At 42.3% G+C, this 25,509-nt stretch overlaps 2 protein-coding genes across 2 annotated transcripts in view; one reads left to right on the top strand and one right to left on the bottom strand.

The window, feature by feature from the left end:
* Positions 1 to 1,664: 1,664 nt before the first annotated feature.
* On the top strand, positions 1,665 to 5,978 carry LOC311118259 (BET1 homolog). Its single transcript, XM_084157607.1, has 4 exons — positions 1,665 to 2,034; positions 2,297 to 2,406; positions 2,503 to 2,559; positions 4,289 to 5,978. The coding sequence occupies exons 1-4, from the start codon at positions 2,016 to 2,018 to the stop codon at positions 4,442 to 4,444; spliced, it is 342 nt and encodes a 113-aa protein (XP_084013733.1). The 5' UTR covers positions 1,665 to 2,015; the 3' UTR covers positions 4,445 to 5,978.
* Positions 5,979 to 6,024: 46 nt separating this feature from the next.
* The window catches only part of LOC311118248 (putative acyl-CoA dehydrogenase 6), a 32,814-nt gene continuing 13,329 nt past the window's right edge, over positions 6,025 to 25,509 (bottom strand). Inside the window, exons 3-9 of the mRNA XM_084157606.1 lie at positions 17,019 to 17,148; positions 16,142 to 16,248; positions 12,114 to 12,281; positions 11,390 to 11,563; positions 10,188 to 10,349; positions 8,678 to 8,828; positions 6,025 to 6,736 (exon numbers count right to left, since the gene is read on the bottom strand). Of these exons, the coding sequence (XP_084013732.1) occupies positions 6,634 to 6,736; positions 8,678 to 8,828; positions 10,188 to 10,349; positions 11,390 to 11,563; positions 12,114 to 12,281; positions 16,142 to 16,248; positions 17,019 to 17,148 (995 nt within the window). The 3' untranslated portion in view covers positions 6,025 to 6,633. The remainder of the gene's footprint in view (positions 6,737 to 8,677; positions 8,829 to 10,187; positions 10,350 to 11,389; positions 11,564 to 12,113; positions 12,282 to 16,141; positions 16,249 to 17,018; positions 17,149 to 25,509) is intronic.

Here is a 25,509-nt window from a genome sequence, read left to right as displayed (position 1 = left end):
ACTTCTGATATTTATGTGCAAGAAACCAAGACTTTTGCGATTACAGAAGTCATCAAATGATAGCGCCTGGGGAGTAGGAGTGATACTGAGGGCTGCAGGGCCTGGGTTAGCCTCTACATCACCAGAGGAACAGAGGAGGACTAGAATAAGGATACGGCTAAAGGCTTTAAGAACTGGTCTTCTAGTGCGTTGGGTACATAGAATAAAGGGGGCAGATTTCCGGGTGTTATAGAAAAGATTCAGGGCATTATGTACAGACAAGGATATGGAAGGATATGAGTAAAGTGGAGGTAACCCTAAGCGTTGGGTAACTATGAAAGAGATAGCATCGCTAGAGTCATCAATTGAGTCGGTCTCCGCGTGTATAGGGGGAGGTGCGAAGGAGCTAACTAAGGCAGGTTTAGCTAGGCTGGGGGGTCTACAGTGATATAGTACAATTAGAAATAACCGAAACAACAATAAACTAACCATGTTTGGGCTGAGGCTAAACATAAACAGGATGTAGTACCGTAAAAAGGAACAGTCCAGCAGATATCAGCTGTATAGCTGAGTTATCATAAGGTCCGGTGGTGAAGCAATAGTAAGAGGCTATGGCTAGCGTGTGCTAGCGGGCCAGGGCTAGCAGATGGATGGAATCTTCGTGGTTAACGTCGTAACCACATCAGACGATTTCGTCGGCAGACCAGTCGTGTAGGATCGGCGGGGCTCCGTGTCAATACTAGGTGGTCCCGTCCGGTTGACAGAGAGGTAGATAGCCGGGAGATGGGCCTAGCTCAGGATAATTAGCCAGACCACAGTGTCCGTTTTGTTGTAGCTAGCTGGTAGCGACGAATCCGGAGTTAAAGGTCCAGTGATTCAGTGATTCCAGCGGAAAAACTGATATGTTCTGGGTCGATAACGCGCTGTGCAGACTGGCCGAATATCCGGTGATCAATGTCCAGTGATTAAAATTAATCCCGCAGAAAAAAATCCAATGTTCTGGGTGAAACACCGCTAGCTAAGGCTAATAGCAAGTAGCTAGTTAGCTGGCTAGCTGGCTAGCTAGTTTCACTGGAGATTCTAGATAAAAGGTAAGTCAATAATAGAATCCGTTCCACATTGAGTGAGGCGGGTTGCAGGAAAGTATATTTTGTAGAAGGATGAAAAGTCTGATAGGGAAATAGGTACGAAAAATACAAAATAAACAAGGTATTTACAGTCTATTTACAGACACACGACAATAACAGGACTGCACTACTTCGCCATCTTGGATTGAAATTTGCATCCTTAGGAAATAACTGCAGATATCTGTAAATTAATACTGTGGACTTTGATACAATAAATCTTTATAATCAAAGAACAGTGTAAGCGACTTCTTATCATCACAGCATAATTAGCAACGTTGACTTGGACACCACACTTTGTTCTGTTTGCCAAATTACCAAGCAGACTAATCATGAGTGTGCAGGTGATTTTATATTTTGCATGAACAATGGCAGAAACCTGTAATGGTTATAATCACCATGCTTATTACACATATTTTCCCACTAATTGGTCTTTTGAGCAATCACGTCACATATTTTCACGTCAGAGCTTTTTCAAATCTGGTCTGATTGGTCAAAATACCAATTACTGAAAAATAGACAGAATTGAGCTTCCTGTCGAAACGCAGCCTATGATGCCCCTTTGTACATTTGAAATTAAATCTGCTGCACTCCCTGTGATGAACTATTGATTGGAGATGGCAATTAATTTCATTTTTTTTGTTATCATTGCTCTCGGATGAGTTGAGCTAGCTATTAAAAATGTCACCAAAACCTCTTTGATGTAACTTTACCCATGCCGTGAGTGGGCGGAGTCGTCCATGTAAACATTTGCCTTATCACGTTCCCGTACGATGTCGTGGCGTTTCTTCTCCTGCTGAATTAACGTTAGGTTGCTAGCTAGCAAACTATCTACCAACAAAACTACTGCTGCTTTGATACGCATTATCACCTAAGTGTTACAGTTAGGATCTTTTGATTGAATAAAGGAACATGAGACGAGCAGGTTTGGGTAAGAGCCCCCCGTTTTAAATAGATGACGCTCATTCAATGGCTAAAGTTAGCAGGCTAGTTAGCTAGCTAACAGTATATATTTAATGTTAGAAAGCTACAGAATATAGCTAGCTACTACATTATAACGGAGTTGTATTGGAAATTGTCATCAGGACAGTATTAGCTATAACTAGCGAGCTGTCTTAGCTAGCTAGCTAATAATTCTGTCTGACAGGCCTTCATAGCTAGGTAGCTTAATGGGTTTGTTAATTGTGACACAGGCGAAGGAGGACCTCCTGGAAATTATGTGGCCAGTGGATACAGCGCGTACGAAGAGGAAAATGAACACTTACAAGAGGGTCTGAGAGCCAAAGTCAGCGCCTTGAAACATGTTAGTATGTCGTGTTCACAAAGGTCTACAGTAACTTTTATCTCATGTTGTTATTAATTCCTTTGGTAACCTTATTTCACGTTTGTCCTGCTACAGCTGTCTATAGATATTGGAACGGAAGTGAAGTACCAGAAAAACATGTTGGACGATATGGTAAGCAAGTGACATTTTCAGTCATGAGCATCTAGGCTACTAGGGTTTGGCCCATAGCTAGCTATATGATTAAATTGAATATTGTGGTTTTTAACATTGACGATATATGGTGTTGATCAAGACTGTTCGAACTTTACAAATTCAAAACTGTGCAGTTTTATTAGTTAGGCTGTATCAGTATGTTGAGCATGAAGTCTAAATGAATGAACTAAGGCTTATTCTTGCCACAAATATTATTGAATGAGAATGTGACTACTTTATAATATTGTAAATAATCACCAAAATTGCACAGTGTGGAATGATTGTCATTAAAGGCGCAAAACGATTATATCGTATTTTGCTATATTTGGAGTAGCATATTGTAGAAGAGGTCTCCCCAAATATCACCCACTCCTATAGGCTACTCTACATAATTACTCAACTCAAGAAACATTCACACAAATCTCCCTTATCTATACCCTCTTCTACCAGATTGCACAATCCATTAAAAGCTGAGTTTGCATCCATAACAGGTCACAATATTGCTCAACAGATAGGCTATAGGGTAAAACCATATGAGTTCAATCACCTTTTGACAGCATCACATTAGATTTGAACAAAACCTTCAATACATTTTTGCCCATTGTAGAAGTGCTCAGAAAGTGACTTTTTGGACCTGAATGCCAAAACATTAAGGAGATGGTGCTCAAAGTTGACCCATTTTGCATACCATACCATCATGTGACATCCATGTCTTCATCACTGGAAAAGATAAATGGTTGAGTTTGCTACAATCTAAAAGCGTATAAACAGGGTTGTGAAACTATTTTATTATTTATTGAAAAAAAAATTTTGGAATAAAAACTAACCTTTCACGTCAATTATATAAAAATAAAAAAAACGAACTGTTTTCATATTCGCATATGTTGCATTTTAGACCGTTCTTTACATAATCTGAGGTTTTTGTGTTGTGCCTGCCATCGGTTGAGACACATGCTCTTGAATACAGAGTGGGTGCATTTCAATAATAATTCATTGAAATTTTAACTTGTAATTACTACCACAAAGATGGCCGCCGGTCCACCCACTGTCGAATGTTAACTTAAATGGTCATGTCTACTCTATCTATATTTCTATGATTTCAATAGGTTTCCTATGGAGGTTTGACAGTATCATTTTAAAACAGATATTCCCATTCAGGTCAACATTCTCTGATGTGTGGACATTTATCAGCCAAAACATGACACCCAGCCTGTAGAGCATGTTGTCTCAACCAATGGCAGGAACAAAACACTAAAACCTCAGGTGTAAAATAGGGTATAAGCTACACCATATACTAATATAAAAAATACAATCTGAGTTGACACGTTTAGATAAGACGATTTAAGGTTAAATTAAAATTGTTATTAAAAATAATTATTTTTCAGTTAATTTCAAAAACAGTTCAACAACACTCTTTCTCAACCATTTTATATTTTCCAGTGATGAAGACATGGATGTCTCATGCTATGGTGGGGTATGCAAAATATAACTTTGAGCACCGTTATCTCTTGAATGTTTTGACATTCAGGTCCAAAAGGTCACTTTGTGAGCACTTCTACAATGGGCAAATATGTATGGAAGGGTTCATTCGAATCATAAGGGGTGCTGTCAAAAAGCGATTGAATTCAAATGGATTTACCCTACTACAAATTTCAGAGCAGCATAACATGTCACTGGATTTATTGGTTTGTTCTTTTTCTCCTAACAGGACTCAGACTTTGACTCAACGGGAGGTTTGCTGGGGGCCACCATAGGGAGAGTGAAGCAGCTTTCCAGGGGAAGCCAGACCAAGCTCCTGTGCTACATGCTGCTCTTCTGCCTCTTGGTCTTCACCATCCTGTACTGGTTTATCAAACTGAGGTGATGCGTTACAGGAGGCCCGGCTTTTCCCTCCCTGCCTTGTCTCCTTCCCCAGTCTGTGCCATGCGTGTACCTCTGGATCAGAAGACCAGGATGATGACAATGAGACTGTTAGAATGTGCTTAATGTTTGAGAAGACCCCCCAAATCATCAATAACAATGTGCAATAGGGAATAATAAAAAATGTCTGACATTAATTTTATAGACAGCCCTGATGGAATGAGTAGACACTGCCATAAGTTTACTATTGTAATGTAACACTTTCTTACGGAGTCCCTTAACGATGAGGCATATAAGTTGATTTGTAGCAGATGTACAGGATGAGTGATCTATTGCATCAACAAATCTGGTAAGGCTAAGCAGTAACATTTGTACAAATGTGACACGCTGCGTTTACACAGGTAGCCCAATTCTGATATTTCTCCCACTAATTGTTCTATTGACCAATCACATTTCTCAGAGCTGATTAGTGAAAAAATATGGGAATTGGTCTGCCCGTCTACTTGAAACGCAGCCCACATGTGACAGTTGGATTACATTTACATTTTACATTTTACATTTTAGTCATTTAGCAGACGCTCTTATCCAGAGCGACTTACAGGAGCAATTAGGGTTAAGTGCCTTGCTCAAGGGCACATTAACGTCATTTAGCAGACGCTCTTAGCCAGAGCGACTCACAAATTGGTGCGTTCACCCTATAGCCAGTGGGATAACCACTTTACAATTTGGGGGGGGGGTTAGAAGGATTACTTTATCCTATCCCAGGTATTCCTTAAAGAGGTGGGGTTTCAAATGTCTCCGGAAGGTGGTGAGTGACTCCGCTGTCCTGGCGTCGTGAGGGAGCTTGTTCCACCATTGGGGTGCCAGAGCAGCGAACAGTTTTGCCTGGGCTGAGCGGGAGCTATGCTTCCGCAGAGGAAGGGGAGCCAGCAGGCCAGAGGTGGATGAACGCAATGCCCTCGTTTGGGTGTAGGGACTGATCAGAGCCTGAAGGTACAGAGGTGCCGTTCCCCTCACTGCTCCATAGGCAAGCACCATGGTCTTGTAGCGGATGCGAGCTTCAACTGGAAGCCAGTGGAGTGTGCGGAGGAGGGGGGTGACGTGAGAGAACTTGGGAAGGTTGAACACCAGACGGGCTGCGGCATTCTGGATGAGTTGTAGGGGTTTAATGGCACAGGCAGGGAGGCCAGCCAACAGCGAGTTGCAGTAGTCCAGACGGGAGATGACAAGTGCCTGGATTAGGACCTGTGCCGCTTCCTGTGTAAGGCAGGGATGTAATGCTCTTGAAGAGGTTGCTTGATCCAATGTGAGACTGATTTAACATTTGATCCATACAGTGGCCAACAATCGAGTTCCACTATAAACAAACATCTTATTTGTTTTGAGGAATGAATTATTAGGGTACGCGCTCACTTCAAGACGTTTCCTGTCCCATCTACAGAGACTGTTCACCTCCACCACTGCACACTGTTCTCCCGTTAACAACTGATGTAAAAATTTGTTTTATATGTAAATAAACATGGATGTTTTGAATTTGACCCGCCAGAGAGTTTGATTATTTTCTCAACAATTGTTCAGGCTCAGTTGAGGTACATAGCATTTAGTTTATTTTACATAACGGTACATACTATTCATTGCATTCCTGCGACTATCTACAAAGATTTGACAATCTGTACTGACAAAAGTTGATCTTAGACATTGATTACAAATCCCCTCCTTCACTTCACAGTGAAAAGAATACACAAATTCACATCTACTGTAGGACTGACGTTTTCAATTGTCGTAAGGAAATTAATGGAACTGAAGTTACACTGAAGAATCTTATGGAAGGAAATCTTAGGCATGTTTCCCCAGGATGGAAACATGGAGGCCCTATTTGAAGAAAAAAAACATTCCTGGCTAGCCCTGTAGTGTAGTACATGCATTAAGTGCAACAGGCTGAATAGTGGTTAAATGGATGAATAAATTAAGATCTTAAACTGCACTTCTGGTGATGTGTTCATTAAATTCCAGAAAATGGTTTGGTTCCTTCTGACCTCGCTCACTCCCCTTCATGGACTGGATAGGTGTAAGCAATATGGCGGAAACTAAGTAGAGGTATCACTTCGACCTATCCAGTCATTATAGATAAGCAAAGGAAAGGGAACAATGTTCTGGATTGATGTGCGGCAAAGCAATACTGGCACTGTGACATCACTTCTTGGGTGGGGGCTTGGGTAGGGTGTCCATGTACTTGCAGATGATCGACAGCATGACCTCATCAGCGCCTCCTCCAATGGACAGTAACCTGGCGTCTCTGCGTATTTAAACCAAAAAGAAAAGCGCAAATCCACAAATGAACACTGTGGTCACTGTGACAGCTATTGCCTCTGCCGCATTCTTAAAAACCATGGAAGCCACATGTATTTTGTCCATGAAGTGTGACAATGGGGACTCGTTTCTGATTAGATGCCTGAATTAATTAAGTTTAATTTCCTGAGCAAAATTACCAATCTGAATACCCAGAATGTCCGTGTAATTAACTAGTATTGAAAGTCAACTCTTTGCAGTGAAAAAACAGCACCTTTGCTTAACTGTATTGACTCAACTGGTTATGAACTTACCGTACATGAATATCCTCCTTACACTATCCATCTGCATACACATAGTATTTGTACATAGCAAGGTTCAGGGGAAGTGATGAAACCGAGACCTTTTAACTGACCCAGACAGTGACAGTGAGACCTGCCCTTGACCCTCAGGCGCTGGCCAAAGTAGTGCACTATGTAGGGAATAGGGTGCCATTTGGGATGCACCCCATATAATGTCTTAATTTGCCACATCACTGGGTGTCGCTGTAATTAGACTACAGTAGTATTAACCGTAGTTGATTAGTGTACTACTGTAAGAGGTCTGAACTGCATCATCTGATCAGTGAAAGGACAGCATATATCAGTGGGTTAAATAAACTCCTTTTGAGTTTCCTTATAATACACTGAGCAAAAATATAAACGCAACATGTAAAGTGTTGGTCCCATGTTTCATGAGCTGAAATAAAAGATCCCAGAAATGTTCCATACGCACAAAAAGCTTATTTCTCTCAAATGTTGTGCACAAATTTGTTTACATCCCTGTTAGTGAGCATTTCTCATTTGCCAAGATAATCCATTCACCTGACAGTTGTGATATATAATGACGCTGATTAAACAGCATGATCATTACATAGGTGCACCTGGTGCTGGGGACAATAAAAGGCAACTCTAAAAATGTGCAATTTACAGATGAACATGCAATTGGCACGTGTATGGCGGTGTGTGGGTGAGCGGTTTGCTGATGTCAATGTTATAAACAGAGTGCCCCATGGTGGCTGTGTGGTTATGGTATGGCAGGCATAAGCTACGAAAAACGAACAAAATTGCATTTTATCGATGGCAATTTGAATGCACAGAGATACTGTGACGAGATCCTGAGGCCCATTGTCGTGCCATTCATCCGCCGCCATCACTAATAATAATGCATGGCCCCATGTCGCAAGGATCTGTACACAATTCCTGGAAGCTGAAAATGTCCCAGTTCTTCCATGGCCTGCATACTCACCAGGCATGTCACCCATTGAGCATGTTTGGGATGCTCTGGATCGATGTGTACCCGCCAATATCCAGCATCTTTGCACAGCCATTGAAGAGGAGTGGGACAACATTCCACAGGCCACAATCAACAGCCTGATCAACTCTATGCGAAGGAGATGTGTCGCGCTGCATGAGGAAAACTGTGGTCACAGCAGATACAGACTGGTGTTCTGATCCACGCCCCTACCTTTTTTTAAAGGTATCTTTGACCAACAGATGCATATCTGTATTCCCAGGCATGTGAAATCCATATGTTAGGGCCTAATGAATTTATTTCAATTGACTGATTTCCTTATTTGAAGTGTAACTCAGTAAAATCGTAGAAATTGTTGCATGCTGCGTTTATATTTTTGTTCAGTATAGTTTATACATGTAGTCATCATTAGTAAATATGTGAACGAATGATAAAATGTACATTATATAAAGTTTATGAATGGTTAGCAAACTAAATATTTAGTCATGTTTATGACAGGTTTATAAGCAGAACTTGTAACCTTTACATAATGTGTCACAAAGTTTATTCAGTGCTTTAACGAAGGAGCTTGCTCCAAAACGCGTCAGCAATAAACATCAAGGGGAATTAAGCTGCCGTCTTGAACCTTCTTTTAGAGTTCTTCTTCTCCACTCACCTGTAAAACCTGCTGACCAGGACATCGCTGGTATAGCCCATCCCTCCCCAGTACTGCAGGCAGCTGTCCCCCACCTCCCTGGACAGACGGCCTGCCTTCAGCTTAGCCATGGACGCCAGCTTAGTCACATCGTTGCCCTTGATGTACAGAGCTGGGGAGGGGAGACGCAGGGAAGAGGTTGATGCCAAGATTTAGGATGTGTACAAGCTGTTTCATTTCACTCACCCTGCTCTAAGTCTGTATCTACAATCTCCTTGCTGGTTTCCTTTCCTAAGTCCTAAACTGATATTACTTACTGATATTATTGTCATTGATCTTTAATGTCAGATCAGTTTAGAGGAGAGAATGGGAGAATTGGGACGTGTACAGTGGCCACAGTCTGTCTACTGTCTACATGTGCCTAACAGATGCCTCTAGTCCCTATCTGATGAAGCAATTAACAGCTGCACTAGTGCATTGAAGCTACTGTCTGGTAAAGTGGTTGAGCATTAGTTAAACCCCCTCAAAGGCCATGGAACCCGGACAACAGCCAGATGTGTCCAGTCTCCTGACAATGACCATTATTAGATGTGTTGTGTTACTGGCCTAGATGTTAAAGTTTACATCTTATTATTATGAATCATACATAGGCTGCACTTACTGATTGTATTTATCTGGCAGTGTAGTTCAACTAGTAACTTAACACCATTTTGTAGTAGCTTGGTGGTAGTTGAGCTAAATTCTAATCTTGGTAGTGTTTTAGTGTTAATTACTTTTTTGCCATGCAGCGGTGCAGCTAACTACTGGAATGACACACTACTGTTTCTGAAAAAAACATAGAAAATATGGGTAAAGTAGGCAAGAATGTCCTTTCTTTTTCTGGCATCAGACCTTCCTAATTCTCACTTGAAACATATATTTTTGTGTTTAATAGGCTAAATTAAACATTATGTTAACATCTGACTCCAAAGAGACCTGTTCTTGCAATTTGTAGTCTATGATATTTCAGATTTATATATTATTATTTATCACAAAGTAGTTTGAAATACATTTTCAAAATAACTTTAGTTAAGTAAACTATATTTTTCTTAAGAGTAGCTTTAGTGTAGCTTAACTTCTTCCAGTGTGAAGTAATTGGTAGCATGGTAAACTATATTTTCAGAGTAACTTCCCTAACACGTATCTGGTTTGTATCTAACACATATCTGGTTTGTATCTAACACGTATCTGGTTTGTATCCAACACGTATCTGGTTTGTATCCAACACGTATCTGGTTTGTATCTAAACACGTATCTGGTTTGTATCTGTCTTACGTCCTGTGTTTATGCTTAATGTATGCACAAGGCCCAGCTGAAAACAACATTTCCCCATAGAAATCAGTCATTGCCTGCATCCCAAATAGCACCCTATTCCCTATGTAGTGCACTACATTGACCATAGCTTTATGGGCCCTGGTCAAAAGTAATGCACTACATAGGGAATGGAGTGCCGTTTGGGATGCAGTCATTATCTTATCCTGAGCAGACCCACCTGTGGAGCGATGGAGGAGGGAGCGCAGCAGCTCGATCTCTGTCTCCAGCTCGGCCAGTCTGAAGTGGACTGACTGGTGGTAGAGAACAGGCATCTTGAAGATCTTCCTCTGTCTGGTGTACTGAATGGTCTCCTGGATGATGTTGTCCATCATGGTTAGAACTGAAGGGGAATAAACGGTAGTATAGAGACGTGTTTTGTTTACAAGCAACTGTGCGTGACTGTGCATCCCTGCACCAAAAACCTCTGTAGCAGGATCGCTAACGCTAAAGTCTGGACCTTGGCAAACTTAACAGTGAGTGAGTAATGACCATGAAAACACGCAAGACTGATGGCTATAGTTATGTTTAACAAGTATATTATTATTCTGGCTTTATCTAGCTCTAATTTTGATATTTTAACTTGGCTGGCTGGCTTGCTAGGTAATCAATCCTCTGATTACATCTGCGATGACCATCTGATTACGTGTTTGTTAACTTGCATGAGCTGCATTTGAAGTTGCGTGTGATCGTATCCACTGCTAGGTAAACAAAGAGCTTTCTGATTCCGAACTGCACGCGCAACTTTTCATGGCGCGCCCAGGAAATAGGTCTATATAGATGTTGTTTGTGTTACAGATGGTGGAGTGGGCAGAGGCTGTGAACAAGTTGTTGTGTGAGGAAGTTCATGTCCTTTTTTTGCCCCTCAAAGTGTGTCACTAGTTTAACTTGGAGGTCAAAGTGTGTCACTAGTTTAACTTGGAAGTGGGTGGATGATACAAACTGATGGAGGCATATAGTGATTTAACAGTGTGGGTACGTGTATCTGTGTGTGTGTTCGTGTGACGCACCCTATTTTCTAAAGGCTAACAACCTACTCAGACTGACTGTTATCAAGCCCAGACTAAATAAACTGGGATATAATGAGTCAGGGCAAGAAGCTTTCAAGAACTTCACGTCACCATCAATTAGATATTCCTGCTTATGTCTTTGCTAAAGGCCTTTTCTTCACACTGGCTGACATGCGGAAACCTTTTGAATGACTCGATGACAAATTACGTTTCAAGATAATAACGTTTCTCTTTGAGAAATTCTCTGAAATACCGAAAAAACCCCAGAGACCAAAAGAGAGAGTATTGGTAGGAAGGAGAGAGAGCGAGAGGGTGGGGGAGGGAGAGAGGGAGAGAGGAAGGGAACACGATGGAATTGGAGAGGTTTGCTTACTGTTGCCACACGCCCAAAGTCTCTCTTCCTGGAACTGAAGCATTTGATAAGTGAAGCCCATCCCCTCCTGACCAATGAGGTTCTTGCAGGGCACGCGCACGTCATCGAAGAAGACCTCGGCCGTGTCGGAAGACCACATCCCCATCTTGTCGATCTTGCGGGCGATGTGAACCCCTGTGAGGGAAAGGAGACAACGGAGAGAGACGTCATCATGTGTGTCTTGGCTGGGATACCAGAGGCTATCTGGTAGCTCTCTAATGGAATGAGTCTTAACTAATTATAACAACACAGTGGAGTGAAATGACTGTCTGGAGATTATAATAACACCTTGGTCTTGGACATTGTCTTCTGCACAGAACACTGAACATGCTGTGAGTAATCAGAGGTATTACTAAAATGTGACTATAAATATAATCATCTGTAGTTGATAGATCACAATTTGAAGTCAATGGGAGATGGAGAGTGGCAGGTAGCCTAGCGGTTAAGAGCATCCGGCCAGTAACCGAAAGGTCGCTGGTTCGAATCCTAGAGCCGACTAGGTGAAAACTCTGTCGATGTGCCCTTGAGCAAGGCACTGAACCCTAAAAAGGGAGATTAGCACAAATTCTAACAGAATCTTTCATTAGCCCGCTTTCAACTTCAGAACATAAGGTCAATGACTGGAGATGAAGCTATTGACTATTGGAGAGTTTTCGTAGACTAAGTATATATAATTGTGTCTCACCAGGAGAGTTCATAGGCAGACAGATGAGGGACTTGTTCTTGTGAGACGGACCGTCACTGGTGTTGGCCAGGAGACACATCCAGTCAGCCTGGGTGCCGTTGGTGGTCCACATCTTACCACCGTTCACCACATACTCATCCCCTTTACGCACCGCGTTCGTCTTGATGGCTGGAGGAGCGAGAGAGAGAAATATGACTTGTTCTGTAGAACAACATTTTCCAAACAACTGTCTTAACACGCAGCCCGAAAGGAATCACATTATGGGGAACACTGTTGTAGTTTTGAGATACAATTTCCATGAGGACAGATTATAGTATAGATCAGGGATCATCAACTATACCGAACAAAAATATAAAAGCAACATGTAAAGTTTTGGTCCCATGTTTCATGAGCTGAAATAAAAGATCCAGACATTTTCAAAATGCACAAAAAGCATATTTATTTCAAATTTTGTGCACACATTTGTTTACATCCCTCTTAGTGAGCATTTCCCCTTTGCCAAGATAATCCATCCACCTGACAGGTGTGGCATATCAACGTCGTTTTAGAGAATTTGGCAGTATGTCCAACCGGCCTCACAACCGCAGACCACGTGTAACCACGCCAGCCCAGAACCTCCACATACGGCTTCTTCACCTGCGGGATCATCTGAGACCAGCCACCTAGACAGCTGATGAAACTGAGGAGTATTTCTGTCTGTAATAAAGCCCTTTTGTGGGGAAAAACTCTGATTGGTTGGGCCTGGCTCCCCTGTGGGTGGGCCTATGCCCTCCCAGGCCCACCCATGGCTGCGCACCTGCCCAGTCATGTGAAACCCATAGATTAGGGCCTAATGAATGTATTTCAATTGACTGACTTCCTTATTGATATTTCGTGTTTACACAGGATTTGGGAATGTGTTCAATCCATTTATCATGTCACTCTGGGAGCCAGGAAGTCCGAAGGAACCTATGTTATTTATCTTAGAATTTAAGTTATAGAGGTACTGTCCCGTCTGGGGTGCTGGCTGGTACCATCTCGGTTGGGAGGGTCCTCCAGTGATGGTTGCCAGATGTTGGTTAAAACTTGTTTATCTTGAAGTACCCACTCTAAATTCCAAGCATCTGCCTCTAACCCTAGGAAGCTCTTTGCCACCTACTCCTCCCTGCTGAATCCTCCTCCCCCTCCCCCACCCTCCTCCTTCTCTGTGGATGACTTCGTCAACCATTTTGAAAAGAAGGTTGACGACATCCGATCCTCGTTTGTTAAGTCAAATGACACTGCTGGTCCTGCTCACACTGCCCTACCCTATGCTGTTCTGTGAAGGGAGTAGAATACAGCGTTGTACGAGATCTTCAGTTTCTTGGCAATTTCTCGCATGGAATAGCCTTCATTTCTCAGAACAAGAATAGACTGACGAGTTTCAGAAGAAAGTTATTTGTTTCTGGCCATTTTGATCCTGTAATCGAACCCACAATTGCTGATGCTCTAGGTACTCAACTAGTCTCAAGAAGGCCAGTTTTATTGCTTCTGTAATCAGCACAACAGTTTCCAGCTGTGCTAACGTAATTGCAAAAGGGTTTTCTAATGATCAATTAGCCTTTTAAATTGATAAACTTGGATTAGCAAACACAACGTGCCATTGGAACACAGGACTGCTGGTTGCTGATAATGGGCATCTGTACGCCTATGTAGATAGGCGTACAGAGGCCCCCGCCGTTTCCAGCTACAATAGCCATTTACAACATTAACAATGTCTACACTGTATTTCTGATCAATTTGATGTTATTTTAAATGGACGTAAACATTTCTAAGTGACCCCAAACTTTTGAACGGTTGTGTATATACAGTTGAAGTCGGAAGTTTACATACACCTTAGCCAAATACATTTAAACTCAGTTTTTCACAATTCCTGACATTTAATCCTAGTAAAATTTCACTGTTTTAGGTCAGTTAGGATCACCACTTTATTTTAAGAATGTGAAATGTCAGAATAATAGTAGAGAGAATGATTTATTTCAGCTTTTATTTCTTTCATCACATTCCCAGTGGGTCAGAAGTTTACATCACTCAATTAGTATTTGGTAGCATTGCCTTTAAATTGTATAACTTTGGTCAAACGTTTCGGGTAGCCTTCCACAAGCTTCCCACAATAAGTTGGGTGAATTTTGGCTCATTCCTCCTGACAGAGCTGGTGTAACTGAGTCAGGTTTGTAGGCCTCCTTGCTCGCACATGCTTTTTCAGGTCTGCCCACACATTTCCTATAGGATTGAGGTCAGGACTTTGTGATGGCCACTCCAATACCTTGACTTTGTTGTCCTTAAGCCATTTTGCCACAACTTTGGAAGTATGCTTGGGGTCATTGTCCATTTTAAAGACCCATTTGCGACCAAGCTTTAACTTCCTGACTGATGTCTTGAGATGTTGCTTCAATATATCCACATAATTGTCCTTCCTCATGATGTCATCTATTTTGTGAAGTGCACCAGTCCCTCCTGCAGCAAAGCACCCCCACAGCATGATGCTGCCACCCCCGTGCTTCACGGTTGGGATGGTGTTCTTCGGATTGCAAGTAACCCCCTTTTTCCTCCAAACATAACGATGGTCAATATGGCCAAACAGTTCTATTTCTGTTTCATCAGACCAGAGAACATTTCTCCAAAAAGTACAATCTTTGTCCCCATGTGCAGTTGCAAACTGTAGTCTGGCTTTTTTATGGCGGTTTTGGAGCAGTGGCTTCTTCGTTGCTGAGCGGCCTTTCAGGTTATGTCGATATAGGACTCGTTTTACTGTGGATATAGATACTTTTGTACCTGTTTCCTCCAGCATCTTCACAAGCTCCATTGCTGTTGTTCTGGGATTGATTTGCACTTTTCGCACCAAAGTACGTTAATCTCTAGGATCCAGAACGCGTCTCCTTCCTGAGCGGCATGACGGCTGCGTGGTCCCATGGTGTTTATACTTGTGTACTATTGTTTGTACAGATGAACGTGGTACCTTCAGGCGTTTGGAAATTGCTCCCAAGGATGAACCAGACTTGTGGAGGTCTACAATTTTTTTTCTGAGGTCTTGGCTGATTTCTTTTGATTTTCCCATGATGTCAAGCAAAGAGGCACTGAGTTTAAAGGTAGGCCTTGAAATACATCCACAGGTACACCTCCAATTGACTAAAATGATGTCAATTAGCCTATCAGAAGCTTCTAAAGCCATGACATCATTTTCTGGAATTTTCCAAGCTGTTTAAAGGCACAGTCAACATAGTGTATGTAAACTTCTGACCCACTGGAATTGTGATACAGTGAATTATAAGTGAAATAATCTGTCTGTAAACAATTGTTGGAAAAATTACTTGTGTCATGCAAAGTAGATGTCCTAACCGACTTGCCAAAACTATAGTTTGTTAACAAGACATTTGTGGAGTTTGAGCCAATCAGTTGTTGTATCATTTGTTTTTCAACAGGACAATGACCCAACACACCTCCAGGCTGTGTAAGGGCTATTTTACAAAGAAGGAGAGTGATGGAGTGCTGCATCTGATGACCTGGCCTCCACAATCACCCGACATCAACCAAATTGAGATGGTTTGGGATGAGTCGGACCGCAGAGTGAAGGAAAAGCAGCCAACAAGTGCTCAGCATTTGTGGGAACTCCTTCAAGACTGTTGGAAAAACATTCCAGGTGAAACTGGTTGAGAGAATGCCAAGAGTGTGTAAAGTTGTCATCAAGGCAAAGGGTGGCTATTTGAAGAATCTCAAATATAAAATATATTTTGATTTGTTTAACACTTTTTTGGTTACTACATGATTCCATATGTGTTATTTCATAGTTTTGATGTCTTCACTATTATTCTACAATGTAGAAAATAGTAAAAATAAGTGTTAAGAGTGTTATAATCATGCTTGTGCTTTGATGTCACCCGCATTAGAAACAGATTGAGCCTCCTTTTCCGGCCCAGAGTGGTTGAGTGTTTACTGAGAATCTGCTTTAGGGCGAGCAGAAGTCAGGCCATAATAACATACTAGTGGGATACTAAATGAAGGCAACGTACTAGCAACATCTGAGCCGGCTCCCACTTCACTCACTCCCAGACAGGCCACTTTGTCTCCCATTATGGAGGGCAGCAGAAACTCCTTCTTCAGCTCTTCAGAGCCAAACCTACAGTACCACAACACACAGAGACAATGGGGTTAAAGAGCTGTTCAAGCAACTGTTTCGGTAGACTTCCAGTCATTGCGCTAACGCTAGTTAGCGTTAGCTTGAAAACTACCTTCAACTTCTTTCAAACTGCACATAGAGACATAACAATGGAATCCATAAGTTCATCTGACTCTGGGCAAGTAGAAAAAGTGCTATGTATAATGAATAGCCTGCATACAGCTGCTTGACTCATCATCAACAACATGATATATTCTAAAGTATTTAAACATCTGTAAATGATTACTTATTGAAGCCACTAAGTCCTAGTTTTGGATTGTTGGTGTGCATGTTGAAACTAAGATTTCAGAAGAGTGGGTGGTCTCTAAGTCTTCACAAAAGCTTTACTTTACAAATGTTTCTTGTGTGTGCGTGTCAGTGGGAAACAGAGACTAATTGATTAAGTTTACATTACATTTTACATTTTAGTCATTTAGCAGACTCTCTTATCCAGAGCGACTTACAATTAGTGAGTGCATACATTTTTTTCTTCATACTTTAAGTTTACCATAGAAATTAAATGTCATTGGGAAGGGTAGGGGTGGGAGATAGAGGGAGGGGGGTCAAAAGGGAATGTTCTGAAGGATTAGGGGGGAGGAACGATGTGATCGTATGTTTTTATTTTCCTCTAATCAAATATTATACAAAAATTCAAATGAAATTACTTGCTTGATTGGCTCATAATGAAAATAGCATGGCTATGGGCCAGATGGGTGCAGTATATACATTACCTGGCCAGGGCAGGTGTGGCCATGTCAGTCTGGACTCCGATGGCCATGGGGATGCCTCCACAGCGGATGTTGCCCAGCTCCTCTGACACGGCTATACTGTAGCTGAAGTCCAGGCCCAGGCCTCCATACTCTGCACAGGACACATAAACACAACGACTACCGCCCTGTAGCACTCACTTCTGTAATAATGAAGTGCTTTGAGAGGCTGGTTATGGCACACATTAACTCCACCATCCCAGCCACCATAGACCCACTCCAATTTGCATACCGCCCAAACAGATCCATAGATGATGCAATCTCAATTGCTCTCCACACTGGCCTCATCCACCTAGATAAGAGGGATACCTATGTGAGAATGCTGTTCATTGTCCCCTCCAAGCTCATCACCAAGCATAGGACTCTGGGTCTGAACACCTCCCTCTGCAACTGGATCCTAGACTTCCTGACGGGCCGACCCCAGGTGGTGAGGGTAGGCAACATCACCTCTGCCACGCTGACCCTTAACACAGGCGTCCCACAGGGGTGTGTGCTTAGTCCCCTCCTGTACTCCCTGTTCACCCACAACTGTGTGGCCACGCACGACTCCAACACCATTATCAAGTTCGCTGACGACATGACGGTGGTAGGCCTGATCACCGGCGACGATGAGTCAGCATACTGGGAGGAGGTCAGAGACCTGGCAGTGTGGTGCTGGAGCAACAACCTTTCCCTCAACGTCAGCAAGACCAAGGAGCTGATTATGAACTACAGGAAACGGGGGGGCGAGCACATCCCCATCCACATAGACGGGGCGGCAGCGGAGCAGGTCGACAGCTTCCTCGGTGTCCAAATCACTAAAGACTTAAAATGGTCCAAACACACACACAGTCGGGAAGAAGGCGCGACAGTGCCTCTTCCCCCTCAGGAGGTTGAAAAAGTTTGGCAAAAGGTTCTACAGTTGTACCATTGAGGGCATATTGACTGGCTGCATCACTGCTTGGTATGGCAATAACACCGCCCTCGATCGCATGGTGCTACAGACGGTTGTGCGGAGAGCCCAGTACATCACTGGGGCAGAGCTCCCTGCCATCCAGGACCTCTATATCAGGCGCTGTGAAAAGAAGGTCCGGAAAATCGTCAAAGACTCCAACCACTCAAGCCATAGACTATTTTCTCTGCTGCCGCACGGCAAGAGGTACCGATTAATCAAGTCTGACACCAACAGGCTCTTGAACAGCTTCTATCCCCAAGCAATACGACTGATAAATAGCTAACAAAATAGCTACATGGACTATCTGAGTTAACCTTGTATCTTTATTGACCTTTTATTTCAATCCTTGCACTGTCTCTATCCACACTAACAGGGCCCTACACACTGTCACTCCAACACACACACAAACACTAACTCCATAATTTGCACATACATTTATACTGACTCTACACACCCGCTCACATACAAGCTGCAGCTACACTGTTTATCTTATATCCTGTTGCCTAGTCCCCTTACCCCTATACATATCTACCTCCATCACTCCAGTATCCCCTGCACATGTAAATACAGTGATGGAAAAAAGTATTTGATCCCCTGCTGATTTTGTACGTTTGCCCACTGACAAAGACATGATCAGTCTATAATTTTAATGGTAGGTTTATTTGAACAGTGAGAGACAGAATAACAACAACAAAAATCCAGAAAAACGCATGTCAAAAATGTTATAAATTGATTTGCATTTTAATGAGGGAAATAAGTATTTGACCCCTCTGCAAAACATGACTTAGTACTTGGTGGCAAAACCCTTGTTGGCAATCACAAAGGTCAGACGTTTCTTGTAGTTGCGAATAATCGCACCAACTGTTGTCACCTTCTCACCAAGCTGCTTGGCGATGGTCTTGTAGCCCATTCCAGCCTTGTGTAGGTCTACAATCTTGTCCCTGACATCCTTGGAGAGCTCTTTGGTCTTGGCCATGGTGGAGAGTTTGGAATCTGATTGATTGATTGCTTCTGTGGACAGGTGTCTTTTATACAGGTAACAAACTGAGATTAGGAGCACTCCCTTTAAGAGTGTGCTCCTAATCTCAGCTCGTTACCTGTATAAAAGACACCTGGGAGCCAGAAATCTTTCTGATTGAGAGGGGGTCAAATACTTATTTCCCTCATTAAAATGCAAATCAATTTATAACATTTTTGACATGCGTTTTTCTGGATTTTTGTTTTGTTATTCTGTCTCTCACTGTTCAAATAAACCTACCATTAAAATTATAGACTGATCATTTCTTTGTCAGTGGGAAAACGTACAAAATCAGCAGGGGATCAAATGCTTTTTTCCCTCACTGTATGGTATTGGAACTGACTTTTTAAATATTTCCCGTATATAGTATGCTTACTTACATAATTGTGTATTTAATATTTCCTATTCTTATTTCTCATGTGTTTTTTTCTAGTAATACATTGTTATTGATTATTGCATTGTTGGGTTTTGAGTTTGCAAGAAAGGCATTTCACTGTACTTGTGCATGTGACATTAAAACTTGAAACTTAAACAAAGACCCTCTTAAAGGGATAGTTCACCTAGGACACATAACATACAAACACCCTCTTAAAGGGATAGTGATCCACATTAAAACATGACATATTGGTTTCCTTACCCTATAAGCAGTCTATGGACATGGTAAGACAGCAATCCATGCTTTTAGTTTACCTAGCCACTGTCTCCAAATGCTAACCTTTTTGCTTTTTTGGCACAATCCAATGCAAGTCAATATTTCCTATATTAGCATTTTCCGCACTTCACGTCCAAATCATCTTAAAGTAACTTTATTGTACTACAAAATCAATTATATAGGCTTTAGCATAACGTTAGCATATCCTAGTAGCCTGGTTGCCCGGCAACCTAATAATCAAGGCTAGGAAAGTATTTATGTGTGTTTGTACTCAATGACACTCCAAAAGCATCTGTAAGGTGACACAGAAAATAGAATACATTAGAAATGATTTATTTACTTCTCACTGGAATATCAAAATTGGACAATTTACATTAATCAACTAGCTCTAATCTGCCGACTGGAACCATACAGTAATTCAATGGGAGCATGACAACAGTCTGACACCTCTGTCATATTTCATCATGTTAGTTATGAACACCACAAACCGTGTAGTCACGGATAAAACGAGACACTAATGATGACGAGGATGAAGAACAACAAGAACACTGACACCAGAGAGTTCTCTTCTCTCCTCTCCAGACAGAAGGGTCAGAGTCACCTGCCAAATGGCTATCAGAATATTGCAGCCAGGGGGAAAACTGTGGCAGGACAAGGAAAACACTGAAAATCAGGGCCAGAAACTAGAGGAAAAAATAGAGGAAATGGGCACAGCTGTGTGGAGATAAATGTGTGACAGGCCTGGAACCCTGTGGAGGACAATATAGACGGAGGGAAATGCAGTTTTAGAATTTTAGCAAAACAGCCGGACGTGATAGTGGAACGAAGGAAAGCAAACAGAATCACTGTCAGCCATAAATATCCCTTACATGTGTGTTGTTACAGGACGGGGTCCTACTATAGCACAACATTGACCCACCTAAAACCAACAAAACATGAGGGGCTTAATGAAGCCTTCATAAACCCTTCATAAGGTCTACATAAGCCCTTCATAAGGTCTACATAAGCCCTTCATAAGGTCAACCAACTCCATTATAAGCCCCTCTATTGCAAAATGAGCCCTAACAATATGAGAGTAGTGCTCGAGAGTGTAGCAAATCAATGGGTTTCTAAGACAGACAGTCATCCTCATCGATTGCTGTATTGAACATGCATGTAGATTAAACACACTGTAAATCAGTGGAATAGTTGTCTGAGAGCGAACCATTTAATTGGCCGTGACTCCAGAGGGAGGCGAACATGGGAAGTCTCTAGACCAATGAATCACTCATGGGTGTATCAATGACGACTGCCACAATGATAGACCCAATTGGCTCACTGGACTACAATGTATTCCAATGACACGTCATAATGAGAATTCTACAGTAAGTAAAATAGAATGCAAAAAAAGTAAGTGTACTCATTAATCCCTTAGCTTAGTACAATAATAACGAGTTACTTGTACAGTATGTGTAATATAATTATGTTATTACTACATGAGTCTCTCTGGATAAGAGCGTCTGCTAAATGTAATGTAAATGTAATGACTAAGGATGAAGAGTGGAGGACAGCGAGGGAGAAAGTCAGGGGTAACATAACATTGGACCATCATAACAGAACTATCAGAAAAATGCTGGCCAGTGGAAAACCCGTCCGGGTTGCCAAGCCTCGTAAGTCGGTCCGGAGACGGGCCAATGTCAGAGGCTGAACTCTGGATCCCACTGTCCTGACTGGGCGTGGAATAACATCACGCACACGCACACGCACACAGGAAGGGAAAGGTCACCCATGTTCTGCTCCCCGTTGCCTGGGCAACACTTTCCTGTTCTGGTTATTTTCCTTCTGGAAGAAAAGGGGTGTGTTTGTGTTTGTGAGCCGTAGAGCTTTGTTCCTATGAGATAATCAGCTGAAGAGCAATCTGGCTCTGAAGCTTTATTAATGTGAAGGCTGGCTCCAGTACAGTGCCTCCAAACGTGGATATCATTTGTAGAAACTGGAGTGGGTTGGTCGTGACCTATGGATAAATAAATAGTCTAAATGTGAATGTTTCATACGTTGATATCTGCCAGATTTTGTTTTGTACTGTACCACAGCGCCAAGAAAGAGATGTTCCAAGAAATGAAAAGCTTTGAAATAGAAGTTTAAGCTTGTGCTTGCTTGGTACTAAAGGGCCTGAGTTACCCTTATTTGCCTTTATGCCCTAGAACTTTCATTCCAACACTCCACACTCGCACCGCGTTCATGTTTGCATTTCAAATTATCCCTGCGCTCTACAAGTCCCTCATCGTTCTCAGCAAAAAATGTGTCGTCATCTGAAGATAAGGATCTATCATGGTCCACACACACACCAACACAGTCGTGAAGAGGGCACAAGAACGTCTCTTCCCCCTCAGGAGGCTGAAAAGATTTAGCATGGACCCTCATATACTCCAAAAGTTATCCAGCTGCACCATCAAGAGCATCCTGACTGGCTGCATCACCGCCTGGTATGGCAACTGCTTGGCAACCGACCGCAAGACGCTGGAGGGTAGTACGTACGGCCCAGTACATCACTTGGGCCGAGCTCCCTGCCATCCAGGAGCTATATACCAGGTGCTGTCAGAGGAAGGCCCTAAACAATTTCAATGACTCTAGCCACCCAAGTCATAGACTGCTCTCTCTGCAACCACACGGCAAGCGGTACCGATGCACCAAGTCTGTAACCAACAGGACCCTGAATAGCTTCTACCCCCAAGCCATAAAACTGCTAAACAGTTAGTTTAATAGTTAGCCAAATACAGTGAGGAAAAAAGTATTTGATCCCCTGCTGATTTTGTGCGTTTGCCCACTGACAAAGAAATTATCAGTCTATCATTTTAATGGTAGGTTTATTTGAACAGTGAGAGACAGAATAACAACAAAAATCCAGAAAAACGCATGTCAGAAATGTTATAAATTGATTTGCATTTTAATGAGGGAAATAAGTATTTGACCCCTCTGCAAAACATGACTTAGTACTTGGTGGCAAAACCCTTGTTGGCAATCACAGAGGTCAGACGTTTCTTGTAGTTGGCCACCAGGTTTGCACACATCTCAGGAGGGATTTTGTCCCACGCCTCTTTGCAGATCTTCTCCAAGACATTAAGGTTTCGAGGCCGACGTTTGGCAACTCGAACGTTCAGCTCCCTCCACAGATTTTCTATGGGATTAAGGTCTGGAGACTGGCTAGGCCACTCCAGGACCTTAATGTGCTTCTTCTTGAGCCACTCCTTTGTTGCCTTAGCCGTGTGTTTTGGGTCATTGTCATGCTGGAATACCCATCCACGACCCATTTTCAATGCCCTGGCTGAGGGAAGGAGGTTCTCACCCTAGATTTGACGGTACATGGCCCCGTCCATTGTCCCTTTGATGCGGTGAAGTTGTCCTGTCCCCTTAGCAGAAAAACACCCCCAAAGCATAATGTTTCCACCTCCATATTTGACGGTGGGGATGGTGTTCTTGGGGTCATAGGCAGCATTCCTCCTCCTCCAAACACGGCGAGTTGAGTTGATGCCAAAGAGCTCCATTTTGGTCTCATCTGACCACAACACTTTCACCCAGTTCTCCTCTGAATCATTCAGATGTTCATTGGCAAACTTCAGACGGGCATGTATATGTGCTTTCTTGAGCAGGGGGACCTTGCGGGCGCTACAGGATTTCAGTCCTTCACGGAGTAGTGTGTTACCAATTGTTTTCTTGGTGACTATGGTCCCAGCTGCCTTGAGATCATTGACAAGATCCTCCCGTGTAGTTCTGGGCTGATTCCTCACCGTTCTCATGATCATTGCAACTCCACGAGGTGAGATCTTGCATGGAGCCCCAGGCCGAGGGAGGTTGACAGTTCTTTTGTGTTTCTTCCATTTGCGAATAATCGCACCAACTGTTGTCACCTTCTCACCAAGCTGCTTGGCGATGGTCTTGTAGCCCATTCCAGCCTTGTGTAGGTCTACAATCTTGTCCCTGACATCCTTGGAGAGCTCTTTGGTCTTGGCCATGGTGGAGAGTTTGGAATCTGATTGATTGATTGCTTCTGTGGACAGGTGTCTTTTATACAGGTAACAATCTGAGATTAGGAGCACTCCCTTTAAGAGTATTCTCCTAATCTCAGCTCGTTACCTGTATAAAAGACACCTGGGAGCCAGAAATCTTTCTGATTGAGAGGGGGTCAAATACTTATTTCCCTCATTAAAATGCAAATCAATTTATAACATTTTTTACATGCGTTTTTCTGGATATTTTTGTTGTTATTCTGTCTCTCACTGTTCAAATAAACCTAACATTAAAATTATAGACTGATCATTTCTTTGTCAGTGGGCAAACGTACAAAATCAGCAGGGGATCAAATACTTTTTTCCCTCACTGTATTATCTCCAATGTATCGCCCATGTAAAAAACCTGTCTGATTAGAATGAATAATGTCCGACAATACCTTTTTAATTCTATGCGCTATACATTTTGCTAGAATTTTTGCATCACAACACTGAAGTGTTAGGGGCCTCCAATTTTTTAAATGGACTGGATCTTTATATTTTCCACTTGTATCCTGTTTCAGTAATAATGAAATCAGACCTTCTTCTTGAGTGTCTGATAATCTACCATTTACATAGGAGTGGTTAAAACATGCTAATAACGGTCCTCTGTGTATATCAAAAAAGGTTTGGTATACCTCGACTGGTATGCCATCCAACCCTGGAGTTTTCCCGGACTTTAATTGCATCCAGAAATTCCTCCTCTGTAATTTCACCTTCACATGAGTCTTTCTGCATGGCTGCTAATTTTACATTATCAATAGAAAAATAATCTCTACAATTTGCTTCAGTTAGAGGAGATGGAGGCGACAAACGAAAACGTATGCTTAAAGTACTTTGTTTCCTCCTTCAAAATATCATTTGGTGAATCATGGGTAACCAGTTTCAATAAATTATTTTTGGTAGCATTCCTATGTTGAAGATTAAAAAATAATTTGGTGCATTTTTCCCCATATTCCATCCAGTTTGCTTTATTTTTATAATATATTACACTTGATCTTTCTTGAATAAGTTTCTCAATTTATTTTTGTTTTTCCTCTAATTTATTCTGAGCCTCTATGTTACAGTTTTTATTGCTATCTATCTGTTCTGTTAGACCTTCTATTTCCTTTGTTAGTGTGGACTCTTTTGACCTAAATTGCTTTTGTTTTCGAGATGAGTACTGAATTGCATGGCCTCTAAAGGCACATTTAAAGGTGTCCCATACAATAAGGCTATTTCTTCTGTGAAAACCATTCCCAGTCCATCTGGTATTTCTCCATCCCAACAGTACAGGCCTAAGCCTCCTGGTCGGTGTAATCCTCTCCCATTCCAATCAATCTAACCAGACTCATACAGCATACTTTGAGAGCTTGCCACGTTAGTCAACGTTTTAGCATAGGCAAGCTTTATATTGGGGATAGACCACAAAACATCTCAGACTAGAAAAAGTGGGTAAAAATAAAACACAGAATCTGGCAGACGGCCAAAGGCTGCACTAGCCTTGGTGATGCTGTTGTTTGTTTCATCGTCTATGTGAACCACACGGGACACAACACTTGTGCTACCAAGGTAAGTCAATTTGTCTGACCTTTCACAGAGATGGTTCGGTCACGTAAGGATTACCGGGGGCAGGTTGGTACATAACTTCGGTCTTCTTTGTACTGATTGTGAGGCTGAAGTTGTCACAGGCAGATGAAAAGTTGTCCATGAGGATCTGCAGGTCAGCAAGTGAGCCAGCAGCTAGTGTGCAGTCATCTGCAAACAAGAGGTCGCGGAGAGTCACCTCCTCCACCTTTGTTTTGGCATGCATCTTCCTCAGGTTGAAAAGCCCCCCATCAATGCGG

Source organism: Coregonus lavaretus, assembly GCF_964263955.1.
Source record: "Coregonus lavaretus genome assembly, chromosome: 3".
Classification (NCBI taxonomy): Eukaryota; Metazoa; Chordata; class Actinopteri; order Salmoniformes; family Salmonidae; genus Coregonus; species Coregonus lavaretus.
The sequence above is the reverse complement of the archived record's forward strand: the minus strand, read 5'-3'. Positions and strand labels throughout refer to the sequence as shown.

Coding starts and splice junctions, on each gene's coding strand:
- LOC311118259 (XM_084157607.1), top strand. Junction 2,407..2,502: donor AAGTCAGCGCCTTGAAACAT/GTTAGTATGTCG, acceptor GTCCTGCTACAG/CTGTCTATAGATATTGGAAC. Junction 2,560..4,288: donor AAAACATGTTGGACGATATG/GTAAGCAAGTGA, acceptor TTCTCCTAACAG/GACTCAGACTTTGACTCAAC.